Source organism: Peromyscus eremicus, chromosome 1 (genome assembly GCF_949786415.1).
Source record: "Peromyscus eremicus chromosome 1, PerEre_H2_v1, whole genome shotgun sequence".
NCBI classification, from domain to species: domain Eukaryota; kingdom Metazoa; phylum Chordata; class Mammalia; order Rodentia; family Cricetidae; genus Peromyscus; species Peromyscus eremicus.
In genome coordinates, this window is record NC_081416.1 from 78,521,280 (window position 1) to 78,546,688 (window position 25,409).

General features: G+C 46.6%; 1 protein-coding gene across 1 annotated transcript; it reads right to left on the reverse strand.

The window, feature by feature from the left end:
* On the reverse strand, window positions 1–24,689 carry Hs3st4 (heparan sulfate-glucosamine 3-sulfotransferase 4). Its single transcript, XM_059258514.1, has 4 exons — window positions 23,974–24,689; window positions 2,466–2,566; window positions 1,839–2,008; window positions 1–54 (listed from the first exon to the last, which is right to left on the reverse strand). The coding sequence occupies exons 1-4, from the start codon at window positions 24,687–24,689 to the stop codon at window positions 1–3; spliced, it is 1,041 nt and encodes a 346-aa protein (XP_059114497.1).
* Between the last annotated feature and the right edge of the window lie 720 nt (window positions 24,690–25,409).

Genomic DNA, 25,409 nt, shown 5'->3' on the forward strand with positions numbered 1-25,409 from the left:
TCACAAGGTAGTGATGAACTCTTCGGAGCCCTTCCACTGCACTGAAGACAGCAGCTAAAGCATCATAAGATGTCTTAAATAGCAGCTAAAGGAGTGGTCCGTTTCCCCAAGTTCCTGAAACCTACACTAAACGTGGCCCTTGTGAGATGCTGCTGCAGTGGGATCTGGCATCTCAGCTCTCAGAACACTAAGATACAGCTTAAAAAGTCAACTCTTCCTCAAGCTGTATCTAAATCAAAGAGACTATTTTTAGACTTTGGTTTTAACATCTTCTAGTGACATTCAACACAATTCATCACTCCCTCCCTCCTTTTTAAAACTTAGTTCCATAAAAGTGCCTTTTTCTCATTTCCCTCCTGTATCTTTGCTTCCTTTACAAGTTAGACTTTCTAGATCCTCCAATTAGTTTCAACGCCCAATCCTAAACCCACTTCTCTTATTACAAAATAGTCTTTGCCTGGCCTTGATTGTACCTTTGTGCTGGATAACTCCTTGTGTTTCACCTCCACGCTTGCCTTCTATAAGCTCAGATACACACCTCCAGCAGCCAGTTTCATATCTATACATGGATATCCCAAAATCATCTGAAACTCGACACTTTGGGACTTAAACTTCTATTGTGCCTGGCTAATCTAAGGCCCAGTGAAAATGTCAGAAACCTACCCCCAAATTAGTTTAAAGCCCCAGAGAAAATACAGCAGCCTAAGTAGGTAGAAACAGAACTGGACTTGAGCATGCTTGGATTCTGGAACATAAGAACAAAGAAGGTTTTCACTCCATCTCTCATCTCTGCTTCTCTTCAACTAAGTCTTGGCTTTCCCAGGGCAAACCAGCTTTCTCGTGGCCAGGAACAGCCACAGCACCTCACCCTCGCAGTCCTCAACTCCAAAGGCAAGTCCTCTCACTCACCACAGGCCTGAGAGTCTGGGGAAGGAATCTATGAAAGCCAATCTTGTTGCCACACAGTGCGCAGCAGGTCAGAAGGAGCTCAGCAGGGAAATCTTAAACCACATGTGGCTGGGCTCTTACTTCTTCAGAGAGCATGCTGAACAGGCTGACTGAATAAAGGCCTCTACTCACCCCAAGCATCTCCCTCTCATGTTCTCTATGTTAGTGAAGAAAGCCAGCATACTCCCATACAGGCACACAAGCCAGAAACCTAGAATGTCCTGCTGACTTCCCTCTCTCCCATCCCCCAAGGCAACATCATGCCCTTTACACTTTACCTCCCAGGTGTCACTCAGAGTAACTGCCACCTTCCTAATCTAAGCCAGCAAAACCTCCTTCTGAACTACTGTGGGAATTTCCAGTGTGCGCCCTTGTCCCTCTAGTGCATTACACACGTAGCAACCAGGCTGGCCAACCTGAAACATACACCTGACCACATCACTCATCTGATGAAACTATTGAATTGCCCTTCATGGCTCCTAGAATGCACTCTCAAATCTGGGGCATGGCTTACAAATCCTTGCATGGCTCCCTCTCCAACTTCACATAATGGATTTCTCCCTCTTCTGTTCCTCTCCAGCACCATGCCCTTTTAGTTTTCCCAACATAATAATGCACATCCCAGCCATGATATCTTTGCAGCTGGGTTGCATGTGCACACACAGAGACATGTTCACCTATTCATCCTTAAGATCTCATTTCAAATGCTACTTTTTCAGTAGATGCTTCCCAAATCTTCCTTCCTGGAAAAGCCCTCATAGACACACCCAGAGGTGTGCTTCTACTGTGATTTTTAAGTCCTGTATCTATGAGTCCGTTGTATTCTCTGTCATACTCTCTTGTGGTTCTGGGTACTCTCCACCTATGCTTGTCATTTCAGCTTCACTTACCGTCTTCGACTCTTTCTTCCTACACTGGAAGACCCCAAGAGCAAGCACCCATTGGTTGTACTTGCCTTCCTCTTTCCAGAACCAATCACAGTGCCCGGCACAATAGGGAACGATCACACAGATGAAGCAGTAGATGTCAGAGTCATTCTGGGACAGATGGATATTAAAACCTGGTTTCAAACAGGTTAAATATAGGCTCATTTTTAGAGCACTGGCTTCACAGTGTTTTGTTTATAATCTTGGGTAAATCACTTGTAATTAATTCTCTTGTCTAAACTGTATCCTTCTTGAACTGCACACATATAAACTGTACTTTGATCACATTCCCTGTTATCCTCTCTTGTCCCCTTCCCCTTCCTATTGAACCCCTTCTCCCCAGTACCTCCCTCCTGCTTACATCTAGCTGTCTTTTGTTGTCTGTGTCACACTGCATTTAATTAGGGATGCCTACATTAACATGGACAACTTATTTGGCCAAGAACAACTTATCAGTGACTACACCACTAAGGAATATGATTCCACTCACCCAGCAACAATGGACTGCCACAGCTCCTCAGAGAGGGAGGAGCTCAGTCTTATAGCCTACTACAGGTACCCACAGCCTCTATGAGTCCATGGCTATATTACCCATGTCACGTCCAGAAGACAACTTTTCAAAGCACTCCTCCATCATCCAGCTTTCACGTTCTTTCTCCTTACACGTCCCCTTTTCTGCAATGTCCCTGAGTCTTGGAAGGAGCAATAATAGACTTAATAATAGAACAATAAGAGAGCTGAGCACTCGACAGTCACTGTCTCAGCAATGTGATGAGCTATGGGGCTTGGTGTTAACTCTCAGCCACTGCAAACAGCAGCTTCTCTGACCACTGCTATAAGTAGCGCTAATCTATGGGTATGAAACATTTCTATTGAGAAAGCAGTTTGACATTTTACTTGCACAGCAAAACAACAGTCACAGAGCCCCCCAAACCATACAAGCTCCTGCCATTGCTCTTGATTACCCACTAAAACTAGGTAATAACACCCTACTGTTCAAGATACCACAAAACAGAGAAATTAAGTGGTAATGGACCTGAGAGCTTCCTCCCCATGGCTAACTTTCACATTTCCAGAAGGTGCTATGCAGGCTCCTGGGACAGAAAACTCATCAAGTCTTACATAACTGTGAACCTATGTATGCGCTACAATACCAACCTGCCAGGAGAGATGTACCCACTGGTGACATAGTGGCATTCCTGTTATAGGGGTAACTAACTAAATTATAATTGGATTTTAGGCCAGATCCACAGGGAAAAAATCATGTCTAGTACTATAAATGTGGTCAAAAACCCATGGTTGGAGGGAAGAGGACATAGGCCCTTAGAGAAACCTACCATTGTTATTTTTGCTATCTGGACACAGTCCACTTGTTCTATACCTGTATCTTCATCCATAAAATGTAGATAATAACAAATGTTTTCCAGAGGGCTTCATAGGATGAGCTGCTAAAGCCTCAGCACAATGGTTGGAACAGAGAAGGCAGATGTATCTTCTCCAATTAGACTTAGCTAAGAGCAACTGAAAACCCAAAATAATACAGCTTAAGGAAAACAAAAATGTCTTCCTATCTTATCCAAAGGGCTCCCATTGGGCTCTTTCTGTCTTGCTGCCCCATAATTTTCAATATGTGGCTTTCTCTGTACAATGCCTCAAGACATTTCAAGGCTTAACCATCATATTCTCATTTTCACCAACAGCAAAGGAAACCACATCCTTGTAAGGCCAAGAAATTACACACAGCATCTATTGTTAAATCCCATTTGTCCAAACTCAACCTCATTAACCACACCAAGCAGATGGAAGACTAGGAAATACTGTTGTTATTCTATATTCTCATGTGCTCAACCAACATTGAAAAGACAAATAGCAGCTTCTATCACAGCCAGACACCAAAGGATAATCCTTCCATGAAAACAAGCATTCTTGTCAAGGAATATCTCCTTAAGAGAATATACAAGCAATGGAGCCCACCCACAGTAACTCATCTTAGTGAACCTCCAGGTAGATAAATTAGTCTGTTGGATTTGAAAGCTACAATCATCGTTGTATCAAATGAGCCATCATCATCTATAGAACTCAGCTTCACACACTCCTGTGATGCTGTTCAGCTCTGATCTTATTCATCCCTGTCCTCAGGCTTTATGGTAGAAGAGCGGCCTTGACAGGTCTATCCTGTACACACACACACACACACACACACACACACACACACACACACACACAGGAGGCCTGACTTGGGATTAGCTCTCTAAAAGGTACAAATCGGAACTCCTCAGAAAGCTACATGGCAATGTTCTGCTACAGAGCCCCTCCAGGTAGCAGACAGGGACATGGCTCAAGAGCTTTGCTATCTGCCACTAACCACCACCCCAGAAAACGAATCTTGTTCTAGAGCTAAATCCTTCCGGTTTTCATCGCTTAAACACACCTGGGGGAAGTTAGGTAAGAAAAGGAATCCTTGGCCTCCCCACAAATTCTTGACTTCATAGAAAAACTGACTCTGTAGCAGTTCAAAGTGGAATGGAAGCATTTACTTTTTCCTCCTTTCATGCAGAAGAGAAAGGAGCACAGAGTGTTATTTTGATAATAGAAACTAAACTCTAAATAAGAGCTTCTAAGAGCAATACTCATACTCAAACCACATGTTTCCTTTCATCTCATGGTAATCGTACAAGGAGTCAGCATCCTTATTATTAAAAGCTTTTATCAAGGGCCAGCAGGTACCTGGGGCACAAAGGGTGCCCATTTTTCCTAAATCTATATCATTTCTTGGTTATAACATGAAGGTCTCTCTCAGAAACTCAGAAGTAAGCATGTACTCTGACAACTTTTAATATGTATATAAAAAAAAACCTTAAATGCATACTCCTTCCATTTCCTCACTGACAAGAAGGCTCTAGGGGACACAGAAACCCATGCAGCTTTCTTTGTAAACATCAAGAGACGGAGACCAGAGAGATACCTGTCAAGAAAGGCGTGGCCAAATAAAGCATGACACACCCCTTTGGGTTAGAGTGATTAGCCAACAGTGAATCTTCCCACGCAGAGCCATAGAAACAGTCCACCATCCAATGACAGAGAAACAGCACACACAAAGTAGGGCAAGCAAAGCCAAGGAACAACAAAAGTAAAGCAGACCAACAGGAGACATGTAGTCAATGATGCCAATGGCTTTGACTCAAGTATCTCCCATCTCTGTAACTGTGGGCAAGTCATGAACCATTGTGAAACTGCAATTTCCAAGTTCCTGTAAAATGGGGTAATAACATGAGAGAGATGGCCTAGGTATCTGCTGGCTGCCGGCATCAACAGCAGCATTCAAGGTCCATAACTTCTCACCTGTGTTCTCTGAGTCTACCACTGACATCGCCCTGTATTAACCACTCGAAAGTAAGGAAACAGTCCCCGTAAGCTGTGACTCTCTTCTAGGAAATGAAGCTGGCAGTGCTAGAAGCAGGACATAAGCCACAGAGGAGATGTCTTTATCGTTGTGTTAATTGGTTAATGACACTAATTATATGAAGTAATGAATTTCCTTATGACATTTTCATACATGTGTGTGACATGCCATGGTCATACTCATTGCCTACTACTCTTTCTTACCCCTGCTTTCCCACATCACTAGTAATCCCCTTTGTACTTTCATATCTTTTTTTTGGTATTTTTTTACATCTGAGAGAGAATGTGCAATAATTGTCTTTGTAAGTCAAATATTATTTCACATAATGATCTCTTACTCCGTCCATTTCCCTGCAAATGATACAGTATCATTCTTCTTTACGGCTGATACTCCACTCTTTATATATAACACATTTTTTATCCATTCATCTGTTGATGGACAGCTAGGCTGATTCTATAACTTGGATATTGTGAATAGTGCTGCAGTAAACATGGGTGTGCAGCTGTCTATTACTGACTTTTATTTGCACACACACACACACACACACACACGCACACATACACACACACATAAATACACAAACAAACGAGTAGTATAAATGGATCATGTGATGGTTCTACTTTTGGGTTTTGGAAGGACTTTCATACCAATTTCTGCAGTGGCTACATTAATTATTATCCCTACCAACAATGTGATGGATCCTTTCTCTGCAAGCCCAATGCATGCTTTTTTTCATGTCCATGGTATGGGTTGTTTTGTTTCTTGATAATAGCCATTCTGACTAGGATGATATGACATCTCAGTGCAGTTTCTGTCTTCATTTCCCTAATGGCTAAAGATGTTGACTATTTTCCATGTATTTATTGGCCAGCCATCTGTACTCTTCATTTGAAAATCATTCTGTTCACTTGTCCATTCGTTGACTGAAATATTTGTCCTCTGTGGGGAGTAATCTTTTGCATTTTTTATATATTTTAGATATTACTATAAATCTATATCTAAAGAAAGACTCTGGCTCCATATGAGCTTGGAGGGGGTGTGCCACCTAGTCCTGACAGCTCAGGAGGAGTGAGGATAGCAGAAATGCCAGGGAAACCAAGGCTGGGACCTTCACCTCCTCATCTAGCTTCTGCTGAAATCCAAACACTATAACCTACCCCATACCTCAGAATGTGGCTGCATGTGGAGACAGTCTTAAAAGAGATAACTAAGTTAAAATGAAAGCAAGTGAAGGGGGTGAAGGTGTCCTAATCTAGCTGCCTGGTGTGATTCTATGAAGAGGGGATTAGGTCCAAGGATCCCCACCCAAACACTAAGATGAGGCTTAATTCCAAATATGAACATGAGCAGGAAAAGAATATGCCAACCTGAAAGAGGATTAGCAAGAAAGGAGAGAAAAAAATAGTGCTAAGAGTCAAGAAAGGATCCTGTCAGACAGCAGGAGCATCTCAAGCCTCAGACAAGTGGGATTCAACAGTGAGTGCACTTCAGGAGGCTGGAGGGTCCACACAAGCGGCACCACCTCAGCTGCCTCACTGCCGGCTCCCCCACAGCCACTTGGGGAAACCATTCATGTAAACACATCCCCAGGGAAGGCAGCTCAGGGGGTAAAGGGCCTGATGATCAGGCATGAGACTCTCATGTCAGCTCCCTACCATTCATGTAAAATTCTGGGCATGGCACCTGTAAACCCAATGATGACAGGGTGCAAGCAGCAAATCCTAAGGGTTCACTGACCAGTCAGTCTAGGCAGGATGGTAAATCCACAATCACTTAGAGACCCTATCTCAAAAACTCAGGGAGAGAGGAACAGAGGTGACACCCAACACCAACCTCTAGCCTCCATAACATTCCCTCAAAGGTACGTATACACACACACACACACACACACACACACACACACACACACACACACACTCACCCTCACACACCACCTTTCCAAAGGCAGCTATCAAAGGAGTCTCAAAGGCTAAAAAGTGCTGTGGAAGGAGAATAGGACAGAAATGTCATTGTATCAAAGAGTAAACTCCCGGATGATGCTGTCACCAGGCCCTCCCTTCAGAGCCATCACGAGGCCTGCAGAGGCAGCAGGGTCAAGGCGTGCCCACACAAGGCGACACCAAGACTTGTTTTCCACCATGTGCACTGCCTTGAAAGAGCTTGTGCAACAGGGATGCCTTTCAAGAAGATACAGCCCTGGGGAGTTTTCATCCCTCAGCTGCCCCACACAGGGAAGGGGCAGCTGAGTCTCCAAGTCTCTGAAATCAGTAGCACACAGCAGGTCCCAGAAAAATCAATATCTCTCGCTCTCTGAAGTTCTCCCAAATGCTGAGACCTTTAAACCAACAACAGTAGGAAGACATTCTCCATTCTTCTATATTCTTCCATAGCATAGAATATATGCCCTGACTTCTCCAGGAGCCAGGCATGGGCACTCGGATCAATTCATGAAGATGGGGACATGTTGGATTTGGCTGTGGAAAGGCACTCTGAGGAAATGCCCCCACCTGTCAAGAACAGACTGTGGATAGAATTTCTTTGGCATCTTTTCTTCCAAGGAAGTAGCCTCTTGTTATGACTCCCACCCAAACTGCACCAGTAGCAACCAGGGTGTATTTGGGAATCATTCTTCTCTCTCTATGCCTCACTTTCCCCTTAAAATGCAAAACCTGTCATCATTGGAGGTTGCTAGGAAGATTAACCAATGTTTAAGAAGGGATACAGTGAATGAAATGTTTGTCATGTAAGCATTAAGAACTGAGCTAGCATCCCCAGAACCCACATAAATCCAGACACGGTAGCTTACATACAGATGTACAGAATCCCAGGACTTCTTCTTCAGGAGGAAGGGAGGTGGAGATAAGAGAATCCTTGAAAGCTTTCTGGTCACCTAGCCTGGTTCATGTAGCTAACACAGAAACCTTGACTTAAGGCGGAAGGCAATGACCAACACTTGAGGTGGTCACCGACCTTAACATTCCAATGACGGCATGTACTCACTCATCATCACAAAGATGTGCAGGTATATACGAGCGTGCGCGCGCGCGCGCACACACACACACACACACACACACACACACACACACACACAATCCCCTGCTGGTTTTGTTTTGTTTTGTTTTGTTTTGTTTCAGTCTCCTAAAGAATTATGGAAGCTAGCTGTTGTTACTAAGAATGTACGAAAGCACAGTTGTAGTAAAGAGAAAACAAACCACTCAAAAGAAGTTCTTATCTGTCTTTAAATTTCACCTTTTTCTGAAATAAGAGAAATTTTAACAATTCTTCAGAATCTGAAAACAAGTCACAAGAAATAGATAAATGTTTTCTGAAAACAAGGGCTATGAAGCAATTTTGTTGCGACTCCTAATTCCTCCACTTAAAGGGAATGAGGAAAGAGCTTCTTGCGTTCCCCCATCAGGGCAGTGGGAACCATCCTGAGGAAAGCTGCTGCGGGTGGGTTTGGGGGGATCAGACAGCAGAGGGAACGTGGAGAGCAAATCCTAAAGTTGCCAAGAGGTCTAAAGACAGGCTACAGTGTGACTCAGCAGAAGGATGCTCACCTAGCACACACATGACCACAGGTTCCATCTCCAGTGCCAGCCCAGTTCTGTGACCTCTGTGAGGCTAGCCTGGTCTACAAAGCAAGTTCTGGGACAGCTAGGGCTACACAGAGAAACCCTGTCTCAAACAAATCCCCCCTAACAAAAAAAGAAGAATCTCCATACCTCGAAAGAGGGGAAAGGGGTGGAAAAGGATGGGAAGCAGGAAGAGGATGGGAAGAAGGAGGAGGGAAGGGAGGACTAGGAGAAGAAGGAAAAGGATGGAGGAGCAAGGAGAAGAGGAGGAAGAGGAGAGGAACAACGTAAGGATAGACAGAAAGTCAGAGGGAGGAAGAGAGGGAGGGAAGGAGGGAGGGAGGAAGGAAGAGAAGGAGAGAGGGAGGGAAGGAGAGAGGGAGGGAAAACGAAGATATTGTCTCAGCATCATACAGGAAATTAGCCTGTACCAACTGTACCTGACAAATTACCTAGGTCTTAGAAGACCCGAAGTCTTCAAATTTCCTAGTGAGTCTCTTCAGAAAGATCCCTGGAGATACTGTAAAACTGCTGCATGAACATGTTGAAATAGGAAGCACTGTTGCTGGATAAAAGCAGTCCCACACTCACAAGACATGTCTGTTTCATCAAAAACACCAAGACACCAGACTTGACTGTTTTCCTCAAAACAGGGGTTTTTAACTTCATTTTAAAAAAAAGAAAAGAAAAGAAAAGGTCTCACAAAAATCATAGAAAACCACATCTCACTTAATTCTTTACTGTAGGCTTTACCGTACATGAAAAGGATAAAAAAGCAGAGCCAGGGCTGTTCTGGAGTTCTGGACTATCTAGTTGTTATATTAAGGCTGATCAAACGCCAAGTCATTTCTCCCTCTCTACTGGAAGGGATCCTGGGCAGGAAGATTTAATGTGGTGAATGATTTACTTGCTATTTGAAGAATTCTCTTGCAAGATATACAATCCCTTTAGTTTTTCCCAGACAGTGCTATGCTAGGAGTTGCCAAGGAAGTGACAGAAATGGAAGATATTCTAAATAAATAATTAGTGATTTCTAGAAACAGGTTCTTTCGACTTCCCCCGGAATTTAACACCTTAAATGCAGAGACTGCACCAGTCTATCCATTCTGGCTTCTCCACCCTCTTCTCCTCTGCCTGTCTTGCTTCTTGGCAGAGCAACAGAAGAGGGAGAGAACCGAGAATCAGACCCAGACCTCTGCCTGCACACAAGCCAGTGGAACTCTGATTGACTCAGTTGGGTTGCACTGGAACACCGCTTTCCACAGAAGTCTAGAAGCAGACATCTGTCATATTGGCATCCACACACATTTTTTTCCCCTCTGAGAACCATATCCTGGTTTTACTCTAGGAAAAATCCCTGCATCCCACTACCATGTACCTCCAGAAGCACTGACCCCCAAGTCTGCTCATCAGAGGCAGGGGACTTTGGGGACAGGGACAGAGGCCTCTACTACCTGCAATTTAGGAAAAAGAATCAGGTGAACGCTCACTTCATAGCCATGAAGTGGAAAGTTTTATGAATGTGGCTAACCACTTCGGCAGCAGAAACTAAAAGTTGATCTGGTGGCATTATTTAGCCCTGATTAAGCCAGACCCTGAAAACTATAGATCCCTGGGAAAAGTTGGGGAAAGAGTTGAGGGTAAATTTGTTCAAAATACACTGCATGCACATGTGAAGTTCTCAAAAAATTAATAAAAAGTATTATATTGATTGTTTAAAGATCCCCATTCCCCTACCCTGGACTTCTCAGATACTTGAGCTATTTATTAAATTCCTTTTTGGTTCATACTTAGTTCAGATCTTACCTGGGATTAATGTATGCTATAACCAAAAGGATCCTGGCCACTCCAGTTCTGAGCCTAAACGTGAATACACAACCACTGGAAATGGTTTTCTTTAAGGGCATTCGACCAGACAGTGATTTGAGGTTTTCGAATGGGCTGTGACTCAGGGAAATGTCCTATCCTTGATGAATGAGATATGGAGGAAGAAGAAAATATAATCGTAAGGGAAGCAAGAAGCCTTCCACGAGGACAATCCAGGAATGAATGACAGCCAGCTTGCAGAGAACAAGCTCACTGCTGTCCTAAATAAGGAACTCAGTGGTTTCAGTGAGATCATGGGGTTCACTGGCTGAAATGGCTGTGTACTTTTCAGAGAGTCTAAGTGGATAATGCCCATTCAACACCCAGTATATGTACTATAACATTTTCTAATATTAAACGCCTTAACTTATATTTAGGTTAGCACAATGTGTTCACTGTTTGTCCACTGGGAGTCATGGGAATGCTAATATGGAAAAAAAAATTTAAAAAAAGCTACCTGCCAGTATTCTTTGTCATCTGAGCACAAATGAAGAAACTGTCTAGGAAGGGAGTGGGGAAGGACACCCAACTGTGAGTTTGTTCTAAACACGGTTGTACACATTTGTCTCAATACCTGTTAATTGTTTCCCCAATGTGAACCTTTTAAAATGCCTCTCGATTTATGACTTAGGAGCAAAAGATGCAGGAGTAAAGCCAGTGGGGAGAGTAAGTGCAGTACATCATACAACCACTGCCCGGTGGCAGAGGATTTAACTAGCAGGGATCGCTTCAGAGGGACATAAATGGCTTTTAACTTTCCCCCAGCAATGATAAGGTCATCTTGTGGTTCCACAAATTCCCAGGACAATGGAATTAAAATAGGGAAAATCAACACAACAAAAACTTGGAGGATGAAGGGATTAACTGTGGAGTACAGTATGGTCAATTAGCAGCCACGGTGGCATCTCCCAATGAGTGAAGCCCTTAGCACCAGCAATGTCAGGTAAGCCAAGTGCCACACAACAGGCCACAGTGAGGATAAAACGGTTTAGTGAAGACATGAGTGAAGGAAAGATGTCAGACGCACAGTTGACTGATGGAAAGAATTCCAGGCAGAGAGCAGCTAGTGTAAAGGCCCTGTGGCCAGGTCATGTTTAGATTCTCGGGGAAAGCAGGAAGCTAGTGCAGTACAAACAGGAACAGAGAGAAGAGGTGAGTGGACGTGATTGCAATGGAAAGAATAAATCAGCCTTGTCGGGCCTTACAGGTCCCAGCCAGGCTTGGAATTTCTTCTACATGGACTCATTTGGAAATTAAAGGGAAATAAGAAGTATGATACACTTCATACTCTAAAATGGTCATTTACTGTGGTTACTTCATGAAAATCAGACGACAGCTAGGCAAATGGACAAGGGATAAGGGTTGAACCATGGCAAACGGTGCCACATAGATGCACGCATGCATACATGCATACGTATAGACATGTAGGTAAGAACACACACAGGTACAAAGATACATGGGTGACAGAGATATGAGAATATCTAGAAATATGTGTGTATATATGTCTGTATATAAATACACACAACATATTTGCACATGTACACTTAAATATACACATATATAAATATGCTTATCAAACACAGGTGTTCCATTAAATAGTCTTTACAAACATTTAAGAAACTTATTTTTCTTCTTGTGAAAAAAAAAATCATTGTGTGAAGATTTACACAAGTACTGAGTTTTCAAAACCTTGTTGGCACAGAGTAGGCACAAATCTAAAAGGGAAAGCCCATGCGCACTGGGTGGGTAGATACACCTCTAAGACAACCTCCCTGCAAGATCAATGCTGATGCCTCATGTTCAGAAGACTTTGGGATCCTTGATGTAAAAACATACATACAAATTAAATAAATGTTATGTGTTCTCTAAAATATCTTGTGATTTCCACTGGTTCTGTGACACACACACACACACACACACACACACACACACGTCCCCTTGAGCTTCATTTCAAACTCAGGTTTCTGAGTGGCTGGTGCCTGTGCAACGACACACTCCGAGGATCAACGTTCCCTGCCTACAGGAGAGCGAACCCTCCAGCTTATATCAGCCACTTGTATTTTTACATTCTGGAAATACTGTTTATACACCGCTCCACTCCATCTGTTTGGGAAGGGAACCAGAGGGCCCTGAAGATGATATTTTTCCAGAGAAGAAGAAAAAAAAATAGAGAGAAAAAGAAAGAATCAAAGTGTTTTGGCAACTGCTAGGCACACCTGACGAAAGCATATTCATTTCCTGCAGCTACTGTAAATAAGTCACCGTGAGTTGGAGGCTGAACACAATATAAATATATTATCTGCAGTTCGCATGACCAAAGTCTGAGACAGATCTCAGTGGCAGTGTCACTGTGCTGCCTTTCTCCTGAAGATGCTAAGCCGCGGCCGCCTTGCTTTTTCTCTGACTCAAGAAGCTGCATAGACTCCTTGGCTCGTGGCCCTTCCCTCTGTCTTCAAAGCCTTCAGATAGAGCTGACTGGATCCCTCCCATGCTTCTCTGCCTCTGGTTCTCTCACCGCCTCCCCTTCCATTTGTAAGGTTTCTTGTAATTAATTGGGTTCATACAAAAAAATACCAGACAATCTGTCACTCAGTTAGCTAGTTAGCACTTAATCTTAATTCCGTCTGAAATGCAATTGTCCTTTGCCACGAAATCTAATGTATCCTGTGAATTGGGATAAAGATATTTCAAGGGACTATTGCTCTGCCTACCGCTTAGAAAGCAGGATGGAGCGGCAACCAGAAGGTGATATATGGATATACCAGCCTGGGAAACACAGCCGAGGTGTGCAGAGAGTGGAAAAGACGACAGGCCAAATGAGAACAAAATAAGAGAATCTTCTGGTCACTTCTGGAGTTGATTAACGGCAGGGTAGTCTGACAAAGGAAGCATGCCCCATTACTCTTTATGTTGTTTCAGTATAAGACACCAGTGGTCATAAGACAGAGGGAGAGAGTTATGCAGAGTAAGGCTATCCAAGAGTTCTCTGGCACTCTCTGCAGTCTGCACTCAGAACATTTGATATCCATGCTGGATAATAGTTTCTGTAAATTAAACTTCTTAATCTAACTTTATGATAAGAGGGCTTGTCCTGTACTTCAGGCATTCCCTGGAGCGCAACATCCCAGAAAACCAATTACCTGGAGGAATTCAGAAAACGTGCACGGACTAACAACAAACAGGTGTAGGCAAGGTAGCTCCCTGCTTAGAACCCTTGCCCTACTTCTGCAAAATCACTGTGGTTTGAGAAGAGGCTGTTAGACCCATTTTAAAGATGTAAAATACAAGGATCAAGGGTTAAGTTCCAATCTGTGTATAAGGGAAGCATATGAGGAACTCTGACTCAAAACTGTAACCTCTGATTTCAAGTCCACCTTTTTAAAAAAAAAAAAACTACTTATTTTTCTTTTTCATTTATTTCCCCTTTTAACTTATGTGTGTGTTTATACACAATGTGTATATGTGAGTTTGCAGAGCCACATGTGTAAGAGTGTACACGTATGTGTCAGTGTACATGTGGCAGCAGTTAAGAGAATCCTAAGGTGTTCGGTCCTAGGCTTCCACCTTGTCTGAAAGAGTGTTTCTTTGCTGTTCTGTCTCTGTGGATGCCAGAGGAGCTGGCCTGCGAACTCCCAGGAACTCACCTGCCTCTACCTCCCTCTCTTCAAGGGAGCATAGGGATTACAAACAGTCGCACTCCATGTCCGCCTTTCCCACGGTTTCTGGAGGTTCAAACTCAAGCTTTCCACATTTGCACAGCAAGCTCTTTTATGCACCAAGACATCTCCTCAGCCCCAGGTTCACATTCTTTATCAAAATGCCAGGTGACCGTAAAATTCAAAGTCCCCTGGGGTAGGGTGGAGCCATGATTTAACTCAAATATTTCCTCAGCTCCAGCAACTCTCGAGATTCTCACCTCCAGCAGAGGCTTTCATGGGTTAGCACAAGGAAGGAAGGCACCCACCTGTAGAGTGAGCAAACCAAAGCAAGTGCGGGACCCTTTTGCAGCTGATTATTAAATGGCAATTATGCAGAAATAGTTTGGAGACAAGAGCTTGCTATCTAGTTTCGGCTAGCCCTGAACTCAGGGCCCTCCAGCCTTGGCTTGGGTTCTAGGATTATGAGTGTGTTCCAGCACACCCAGTGGCAATGACATTGATGATGCATTTAATCCCAATGACTCTTGAAGCAAAACGGTCCATGAGAAAGAACCAGCACTATTCTCCTAGAACATCACCATAGCCACAGAGGCCAGGAAACAAGTCATTTGTCTCAGTGGAAATTCACCTGGCTCCTGACAGCCTGCTGTATGTCCTTGGAAACGCCGCTTGCTCTCCCAGTTTCATCCTCATCTATCTGTAAAAGAGGAGTGGGAAGATCCACCTGAGAGGCTAGGTGAGTGGGAACCTGTCTGCTTGCACACATTTGAAGTTTGTCCTCCTGGCACCCAACGTGGTCCTGTGGAATTAGCATGTGAAAGCACTTACAACAATTTATAACCCAAGTTCCCAAGAGACAGGAACGTTCTTTGTTCTCAGAAGTCAGGAGTCTTAACACACAGAAGGCCCCCCTTTGCCCCATTAGTCTGTTGAGTCTTTATTGGCAGCTAAGACATCATCGCCTTTTGAGTGTCTATCATATGCCAGAGCGCTGGTAAGGAATGAGATAGACAAGGTCCTTGTTTCTTTGTAGCTTACCATCCAATGAGGGAGTGAGTGACCAGGGTAACCTCAAAGAGTAATATGTACTGTGATGAGAATAATGCATCTGAGCAGGGCAGAACTGGAAGATCTTTGTATAGATGGGGATGGTCTATTGGAAGGGTCTAACTCCAGCCAACACCTGAAGACTTGATAAGGAGACACCAGCAACCTAGGGATTGGAGACAAAGTATCCCAGGAAGAAGAAGTATGACTGAAAAGGTCCTGCAGAGGGCGATAGTGTGGCCTGGTCCCAGAACAGAAACTATGCCTCCAGTATCTGTAACATATAGCACATAAATTTGCACATTTGTTAAAATTAAAAATAAATCACATTGTCAAGGACTGAACCATCTTTCCATTCTTAGAGTGAATCCTATTCAGTCAAGGCCTATGTTCCTTTATCATATAATACTTTATATATTCATTTCTCTACTTGATGGCCATGTTTAAACCCAGCAAATGGCACACAGTTGGTATTATATGTTTAATGAATAAATGAATGAGTGAATGAACGAATGAGAAGTGCAACTCAGCCTGACCTCAAACTAATCCTTTAAGCCTCTTGCCAGTTAAAATGCTGGATGAGAGATCATGGACCACCCCAGAGAGGGCTTTTATGTTTCATGGGCATCTGGTATAACTGACTCTCATTTTTCTAGCAGTCGACCCCATAAAACCCTCTTCCTCTTTCAACAAAGTATTTCCTGTGACTTTGGTGGGACTAGCTCTGCTTCCCCGCTCCCACCACCATTTCAAGTCAGAGAAGTGTCTACATATCATCACCTTGGCCTATCAAGAGCTCACCCAATCCCTGCTTTAGGAAGGGGCATGTGTCACAGCTTTGAACAAGGGTGTCTCCAGGCACACTGCATAGACACTCTTAAAAGGCATCCCCAAAACAGGGGGGGGGGGCTGTTATTTACCACCTGAAATAAAATCTGATGAGACACACCTGAGAAGAAAGCAAGCCGAGACAAGCATGACAGAAGGAAGAATGCAGAAGCCTCTCCCCTCTCCCCTCTCCCCTCTCCCCTCTCCCCTCTCCCCTCTCCCCTCTCCCCTCTCCCCTCTCCCCTCTCCCCTCTCCCCTCTCCCCTCTCCCCTCTCCCCTCTCCCCTCTCCCTTCTCCTCCTTTGAGCCTGACATGGCTTTCCCTGAAGCCCATGACCCAACAAACTTGCTTGTAACATATGCCAATAAATCATCCTTTGGTTTAAAATTAAGTTCAACTTTTCTCACTTGAAGCCCCCACATATGTGAAATGTATACTATATATACATGCACATGTACATGAATTAATATGCGTGTTACTTCATTCCCCTGTATATATGCTTTGTTTACTCTTCCTTTTTCCTTCTTCAAAAGTGTCTCACCACATAGACCAGGTTAGCCTCACATTCACTATGAAGACCAGGCTGGCTTCCCACTCACAGAAATCTGCCCACCTCTGCCTCCTGAATGCTGGGATTAAAGGTGTGTGCCATGATACCTGTATAGTAGACTCTTAAAGGTTGAAAATCATTTAAGGCAGGCAATCCTAACTAGTGAGTGCTTTGTGGGAAAACAAAATCAACCTTCTGCTTTTAATTAATGGCAAGATCAGCACAAAGTCTCTGTGGTGAATGATAATTTCAGACTTAAAACCCCAAGTCAGGTGAAGAGTCGCTTGTTAGACCACAGAAACCAATGGTCTCCAGAGTTGCCCTCAGCAGGGTTGTGGTTCAATACCTTCCAGAGGCATCACCCACTATGAAAAACCCAGAGCTTTCAAGCTTCCGAGCATACAACCCTAGCAGTCTCCCATTCACCTGGAGTCCCGAGGCTTCCACACTGACTCAATTTAAAAGTAAAATGGCCCTGGTACAGCTTACAAAAGTAAAAAATAAGTCGTGTTCAGATGGCTGGAGCCCCCGCGTGACTTCGCCAGAGCTCAGGCAGGAATGTGGCAGGGTGTCCTGGGTTCTGTCGGGAAGATGAAGACAAGATGTGTTTCCACCAGAGGCTCAAGAGCGTGGCAACCCAGAGAACTGGACCATTTTTTTTTCCTCCAGGTCTTCTGGGTGGAGAGCATGACCAGGGTGACCTCAGGAAACCAGACTCATCTCCCACTCGGTGCCAACAGGCCGACTTCTAGAACCCTCTGCTTGTTCCCTGGAGAACTATGTTAGAGCTGCTGAGGACTTGCAATCCCTCTTTCAGACATGGTCTTGAAATAAAAGACCATATTCAAATGAGTGACAGCTGAGTAATGGCTTTCTTCTTAGGATCCTCCACGCTGACGGGCAGAATAAAAGCGAGGCACTGAAAGAAAATGAATAAGCCAAGCAAGGTACCTTGTGTCACCAACTCTACACAAAGCATTTGAAACGGCACTGTAGTTCACCATCATACAGTGTTTTGGAAGGAAGCAATACTGAGCCCATTCTGCAGATGGAGAAACTGAGGTTTCCTGACATCAACGTATCCAAGATCACCCAATGAGCATGCTGTGGCTCCTGGCTGAGAGATGAAGGGCCTGCCCCACACCGCATCACTTCAGTCTCCTACAGTCTCCATCTCTGTGAAGAGCCTGCTACAGAAATGCATTTGAGGACCGGAGTATTTCAGACAAAGAATGGGCTTTATTAATATAAGCAAGCTGGTACCAGGCATAACAAAGTAAAACAGAGAACCCATTTGACCTACCTTTTAGATCTCCATCCTCTCTTACAGGAATATATCTTATAAATCCAAGTCATCTATATACAGATCAATTGTGGGCACTTCAGATCAATAAGTTAAGAATTTTCCTGCTGGGAATATAGCTCAGTGGTTGAGCACTTGGCTACCATGCATAAGGTCCTGAATTCCATCCCTAGCTTTGAAAAACAAAAGAAAACAAAACAAAACAAAAAACCAAACAGCTGGCCTGGCAGGGCACATCTGTGATCCCTGCACTCTGGAGGCTGAGGCAGGGGGAGCTGGGCCTACCTGCAGGGAATGTTAATTGGGAAGAAAGGGGTATTTTATCTGTGAAGCTTCTTTTTCTGCCTCAATGTTTGTATCAGGCTCTGTTGGTGCTTGCTGCCATGAACCTGGGAAGTATTTCCCTCTCGCTGTTGCAAAAAGCTAGAAAAGGGAGAAACACTAACCCAAACAGCACAATTCTGGCCGCTGCACACCAGTTCTTTTCCGAGATCAGTTTAGCCCAGAGGTCACAAACTGGTAGCAAGTTGGCTGCATCCAGCCCACAGATGGGTTTCATTTGCTCTGCGGTATTGGCCTACACAGTGTTTTTTAAGGAACCAAAATCCGTGGCCAGTGCTAAAACTCAGAAGATTTTGCATCAAAACCTGGTTTCCCAGTTTCTCTTACAGAGTAAAGCTCTGATGATCCCAGGGTCGTGTGTAGCCAGACAGGGCTGCAGCTGCCCCCAGCTCCAGGGAAGTGAGCTCGCTGGAGACCAACCCCTCCTAGCAGTGTGCTGCTTTCATTTTTCTGACCCACAGGGGCCTGATGTCACCTGAGTTTGTTTACAATGAGAAAGAGATGCAGGCCACAAAGGCCTCCTTATCCAGCTCTTCCTAAACCGATCCAAATGAGACAAAGTCATCACATACTTGGTAAAGGCGAAGGACAAGAAAGCAAATGGAGGATGATGCTTCAGAAAGGAGGACGAACACGCCTCAGCCTCATTTAGACTTCTGCCTCGGACACTCACTTTGTTGATAAACGTGTCCACTTTTATTATCTCATTTATCCCCCCAACAAGCCTATCAGGAAGAAATTACTGTCAGCCAAACTGAACCTGAGTGATGTTATATAAGCTATGCACTGGAGGATCATTCAGCTGGTACATTGTGATGTCTGGTGTGAACTCAATTGCATCCAGAGTGATGAATGAACGCCACACCACCAATTCCACCTCAGGACTTTTGCACTCACTCTTCCTGCTGCTGGGAACCTCTCCAACTGGATCTTTATATGTGTGTGTGTGGGGGGGGGGGGGGGTTGGGGATCTTATCCTTTCACTGTATTTATGTAATTTCCATCACGTGATCATATCAAAATAACGCCCTTAAATGCACACATACATATATGTGAGCACATGCACACACACACACACACACACACACACACACACGTACTGGCACATGCACGTACACTAACACATTCACACATCATGAGCTTCAGCTTAAAGGAAACTCTAAGCAGCTCAGTAGCGACAATGGCACCTAGGGCATCTTAGAAACCCAGAAGCCCAGAGTGCCACCCACTCCCCCAGACCTGCAGTATCAGAACCCAGGTGGACCAAGATGTCTGAGCATGCTCCACATTCAAAAGCTGGAAACTGCACAAGGGCCACCCAATTTTCCAAGAGCCACTTTTAAAAGGTGGAAATAAGTGATACTGAGGGGTTGAGCTGTAGCTCGGGGGTAGAACACGCACAGAAGACCATGGCTTCCGTCTCTAGAAGTGCCAACAACAACAACAACAAAAAGCACAGAATTCATTTAATAATGTACATTATTTAGCTCAACATGAACGCTAGGATTTCTATATGCCATGAATAGAAAGTTACTATTGAGCAACTTTTCATTCTGTCTCTTTCCTGCTTCTGGCATACTCCAGTTTGGCCACTTCAGCTGTACCAGTCACACTGGGCAGAGGAGCTCTGGGTCTTTAGTTAGCTGAGTTTTCCTTACATCGCTCACCAAAGCCAAACATTCACTACACACTGTTTGGTTTGCTTGTTTGCTGCCGCCGTCCCCCCCCCCCCTCCACACACACACACCTTCTTACTAAACTGACGGTTTCGGGAGAACGGACCCTCCATCCATTTCACGTTTCACTTTACCCTCCATTCCTAAAATAGTACTTAGTACTAAGTGTACAGTTAGCAGGTATTAATCATTTTTTGTTTGTTTGTTTGTTTTTGTTTTTTGAAGGAAAGAATTGAAAGGGGCGCTTCTCTTTTAGTATTAATGAGCGGCAATGTGGTGTAGGCAAAGAAACAGAGCCACCTGCCCCTGGACAGATGCAGCTTCAATCTCAGCTAGGGCAGCCACCAGACCTAGGACCTTGAGCCAGTCACTCACTTCCACGAAAAAAGGAAATGTGGTCACAAAACAAAATTGCTGCTGTTTAGCTCACAGCATAATCTCAACGCTGCCATGAATAACACTTCTATAGAGTGCCAGCCCATACGATGGCTGGCATTCCATAAATACCAGCATGTCCTGTCCTCAGTATTCTCTCCAGACACCAACGGAGATTGCTGCTGCCAACCACTGGCCCCTCTCCACGAGGAAGCAAAAGCTGGGCACTCCTCAGCGTGCAGCGGGTTCTTGGGGTTACTCCACTCTCCCAATAGGACATAAGACCAAGGAACGTCACCTTGGAGCTAAGTGGCTTCTAAAGCAAAAGGCCATGGTCACTATACATGTGAGTCACAGGAGAGGCAAGTACTCCTATCCCTCTGTCATTGTGATGAGTTCTGCAGTGGCAGCCAGGGGTCTGCCCTGAGGTCCCATCCCTTAGAAGGGTTCAAGGTCTCTGCCGGGACCACTGTATCAGCTCCTGTAGAATTTGCACGTGGCTTTGCCCTTTTGGAGAGAGGTATAGAAAGGCAGAGGAGGAGGGCTTGATCCACCAAGCTTATTAACCATTGACTGGGTCAATCTACCACAGAGGCTAAGCATCTCCGCAGCCTGAATATACACACCCTTATCCACTAGTCTGGTGCTGCCCTGAAAATTGAATGTACATATTCTAATCTCCGATGTGTTTTCACATCCCATTCGATCAACAGTATAGGCGCAAAGCAAAACCCGGATTTAGGGACAACTGGAGTGACACCACAGGAGTGGACCTGCTAAGGCTGATTTGTTAGGTAGGAGGGAAGCCCAGACCAGCTGCATTGACAGCAGGCTGTTTCCTCTCAGCTCTTCCTGCTCAAAGCACAAAATCCAGGGCCACTTGCAGAAACTGTGGGCAACTGGGAGCACATTTAAGACAATAAATAAGTAAAGGGATAAATGGTTAGATAAATAAATAATGAAATGTTGAAGTTTTTAATTAACCTGTGCTTCTTCAATGAAGCCACCAGATTACAGACAGCAGACATGGCGCAGGGAAGTTCAGGTTCTGCCATTTAAGGAGTCCAGAGTTGCTCAGGGAACCAAGAGGAAAGGTTTCTGCCACTGGTTTGAACTGAAGCCACTATTCACGTTTCTACATTAGGGTGTAGCTGTCATCCCTTCTTCCTAGGTAGGAGAGAGGCTTAGGGCAAGCATGGAAAGACAAGACTAATGAAGTCTCACAAATGTCCTCAAAGCATGGCTGTCACCAATGAGGCTGGGAAGCACACCGGGCTCCTGGGAGCCTCAGGAGCTTCCCGGAGTCTTTCCATCAGCCACGTTTCAGTGGCTAATGAATCCCTCCTTGTGAGACAGCCACACACTTCCATGAAGCTTGCTCTTGAGAGAGAGTCCCCTCCTCACTTGGCAATCAGCACCATTCGGCCTTGTGCAAGAGATCCATATGGCAAGAGGTTAAGGGCCAGGGATTGAGGAACAGGAGATACCAAATGGTTCTCTTATCTGGGATCAAGTGGACCTTGTTCTAGACCTACCATTTGTATTTAGTGGTTCTACTAAGGACTATCAAATACTAGCACCATGCCACCCATGCCACAAGTATTGGCTCGGATCGGGAGGCTGGGAGTATCACCACACCACATACCTTTAGTAGCCATGTTGTGATAGTGAGGTAGCTTATGTATCCTCCCCTCCCAGTTTCACTATAAAAGAACCTAAGAAATCTGTCTCGTCCTCTTCCCATTCATATAGAAAACCCTCCAGATCCCAGGATGGGATTTCCTAGCTCAAGCACTCCCCATCAACTTTATTCGTCGTCCAAATAAGGAACTCTTTTCTGTAGCTCTACTGCAGCAAAGCCACCCCAAACACACGCTGCAAGATTTGATCTTTATGCTCTCTCTTAAAGGGCATGTGACACCTCCCACAAGAGGCACAGCTTTAAAATTAGAACAAGGGGGAGCCCACAGTTCCCCTCTATGCCTAAAGCCACCCCACAGAAGAAATCAGGACATGCCTGCAGCTAGCCAGTAACGCCTGAACCCTTCCCAGACATCTTCCCCTGTCTTTATTTTCCTGTTGTTGCATTAATCATCCTAACACCTTTTTAATTATAATCACAAACTGGAAGCCATGGCTTGTGATGTTATAAATACGGATTTTTTCCAGTTAAATTAGGCACTTGCTGTTTTATGTTTTGATAGGAAGGGACTGTTTGAAGCCTCCTAAAATATCCCAATTAGTTCTTGCTGTTGAAACAGACAAGACATTAACAGACATATTCCCCGTCTCAGTGTGATGTGCTGGAATGTTTATGCCTGGGTGTACTTCTACCCAGCTTTTAAAGCACAAGGCAAATTAAAAAAAAAAAAAAAGTGGGAGAAATCAATCACAACACACATGCTTATTACATACTCCCAAAGTTAGAGGCAAAACTTTTCCCAGGCTGTAACTTAAACCCAGAAAACACGTCTCTCTGACAGGAAGGCAACTCTGTCATAGGCCAATTGTACCCACTGGCTCTGTGGAACTGATAGCATCGCTTCAGCTGACAAAGGCTGTGTTTCTGTTTGACAGCTGCAATTAATTATTGAAATGTGATCGAGATGGGGCCACCCAACCAGATCAGTTTTCCAGAAAGATATGTAGAGGGAGGGGAGAGGGAGGGTGGACAAGAGAGAGAGGAGGCCTGCATGTTCGGCATGTGCACCGATGGTCACAGCTGGCAAGAAGGGTAGATTATGAGCTACCTGACCTGCACTTAACTTTCTCCTGCTCCCTTCCTCCTACCAACATCTGGTGATGAGAAAGAGGTGTGTAACTCCTAGCAGAAGTAACGGCAATCTGGCTCCAAGGATGCTCAGACTAGAAAGGGCTCTGCTCAGGGCACAGACACTCTTAGAGCACCAACTGGCATCTAGAAACCTAGGCTCCTGGTGCTAAATCAGCCCAGTGTTCATTCAGCCAAGAGGGACAGAAAGTCACAGAAGTAGGAAATACCCCGCCTTTACTAGAAAGCCAAAGCGCCTACACCGTCTGGTTTTTAAACTGTTCCTTTTTCTCTGACCTTAAAACACTGAAGTTGGATTCCAGCCACACAAATGCTTTTGAGGGCGCTTTTGATTGATTCCTGGGGATCTCAAAGCCCCGTTGTCAATTCAGCTCTTCTGTCTCATTCCTCGGCATGTACCCAACCTAGAAGCTCAGAGCCCTGTAGCAACCTGGTCTGGGAAACACCCCGCAGGCAGCAGGCGTGAGGGCTGGGGATTCCCAGATTTTGGAGCCTGGTAGATCCCGAGGCACCAGCTCCTCCTCTCGCCCCGAAATAAAGTGATCTTTTAGCTCTACTCCTGCCCTCTCCTCTGCACCTGGACCCTGCGCAACCCGGCCATGGTTCCCACCGACCTCCCCAGGCTGCCCAGGCTATAGGCTCTCGGGACCCCCTCAAGCGTCCCGCGCCCCGCAGCCTCCTACCTGTACCATTCCAGCCCCTTCTCGTAGTTCCTGTCGAAGAAGTGCGGCTCTACACCCACCGCCCGCACGTCCGGGTGGACGCGGATAGCCTCGAGCAGCGCGCGCGTCCCTCCTTTCTTGACCCCGATGATCAACGCCTGGGGCAGCTTCTTCTCCCCGTAATCAGGGGTGCTGGCGGGGCCCCGCTCCGCGCTCGCGTTGGTCGCCCTCGGGCCTGCCAGGTCCTCGGTGGTGCCCGGCTCCTGCGCCCCGCGCCCCAGCAGCGCGCCCTGCGCTGTGACCACGTCTCCTGGGGCCGGTGGACTCCGGGACCATGCGTCCCGGGCGCCGCCGCCGCTCGCCAGTCCCCAGCCGTCGGCCGCGGGTGCCGTGAAGCGCTCGGGGGGCTCGGGCGGCGGCTCGTGGCTCGCGTTGTCCAGTGGTGGCAAGGAGGCGCCGGGGCGCACACGGGGTGGCGGCGACGGCGAAGAAGGCGGCGGGCTCGGCGGGGGCTCCGCGGCGGCTCCCGGGGACTCCTGCAGCGCCAGCGGGAACTGCAGCGATCCCGAGCCGCCCAGCAGGCTGTAGCACAGGTAGGTGACGGACAGGGACAGGGTGCACATGAAGAGCAGCTTGCGCGCCGGCGGCCCCTTAGCGGAGGCGCCGGGCAGCGGCGGCGGCGCGGCGAGCGGCGGCGGCGGCGGCGGAGGCGGAGGCGGTGCGGGCCACCGGGCCATCACGGCTCCCGGCTCGCGGCGGCGGCGGCCCCCGGCGCTGCCCGGACATGGTTTCAGCCGCCGCCCCCGCCGCCGCCGCCGCCGCCGCCCAGCCGCCCCGGCTGCATGGAGCGACGCCGCTGCGCCCCCGGCCCTGGCTGCCGTCCCGCTGCGCCGGGGACAAGCCCGGCCGCATGGCCCCCTCCCCGCGCGGGCCCCCGCCGCCCCCCTCAACCTCAGGCCAGGAGCCCGAGGGGGGCGCCGAGCCGCAGCGGCACCTGCTCCGTGCGCAGCGTCCGGTTCTCCCCGCGCCGCCGCCGCTGCCGCTCCAGCAGCCCCGAGTTCCTTCCCCGCTGCTAACTTTCTGCCGGAGAGAGGACTGGCGCCGAGGGGCGGAGGCGTGGGGGCCGGGCGCGTGCCCGCCGCCGCCCGGGGAAGGAGGGGTGCGCCTCGCGCGTGCCTGCAGAGGGGGTGCGCGGGAGCGGAGACGTGCGCCAAGGCTGGGGCGCCCAGGAGAGCTGAGATCCTGGCCCCTGCCAGCCACCGCCAAGCGCGCGCGGAGGACCCCGCCCCGCCCTGGCGCTGCGCTCCCACGGGAATCCGAGGTGCCCGCGCGCTCGCCAGCGTTCGCCCGCGCTCGCCAGACTCTTGGAGGGAATTGGAGCCCAGCGCCTGCCCGGGCACTCGTTCACTGGGGAGCTGCAACCTGGCAGTGGCTAGTTCGCCCCTAGTCTGCTCCGG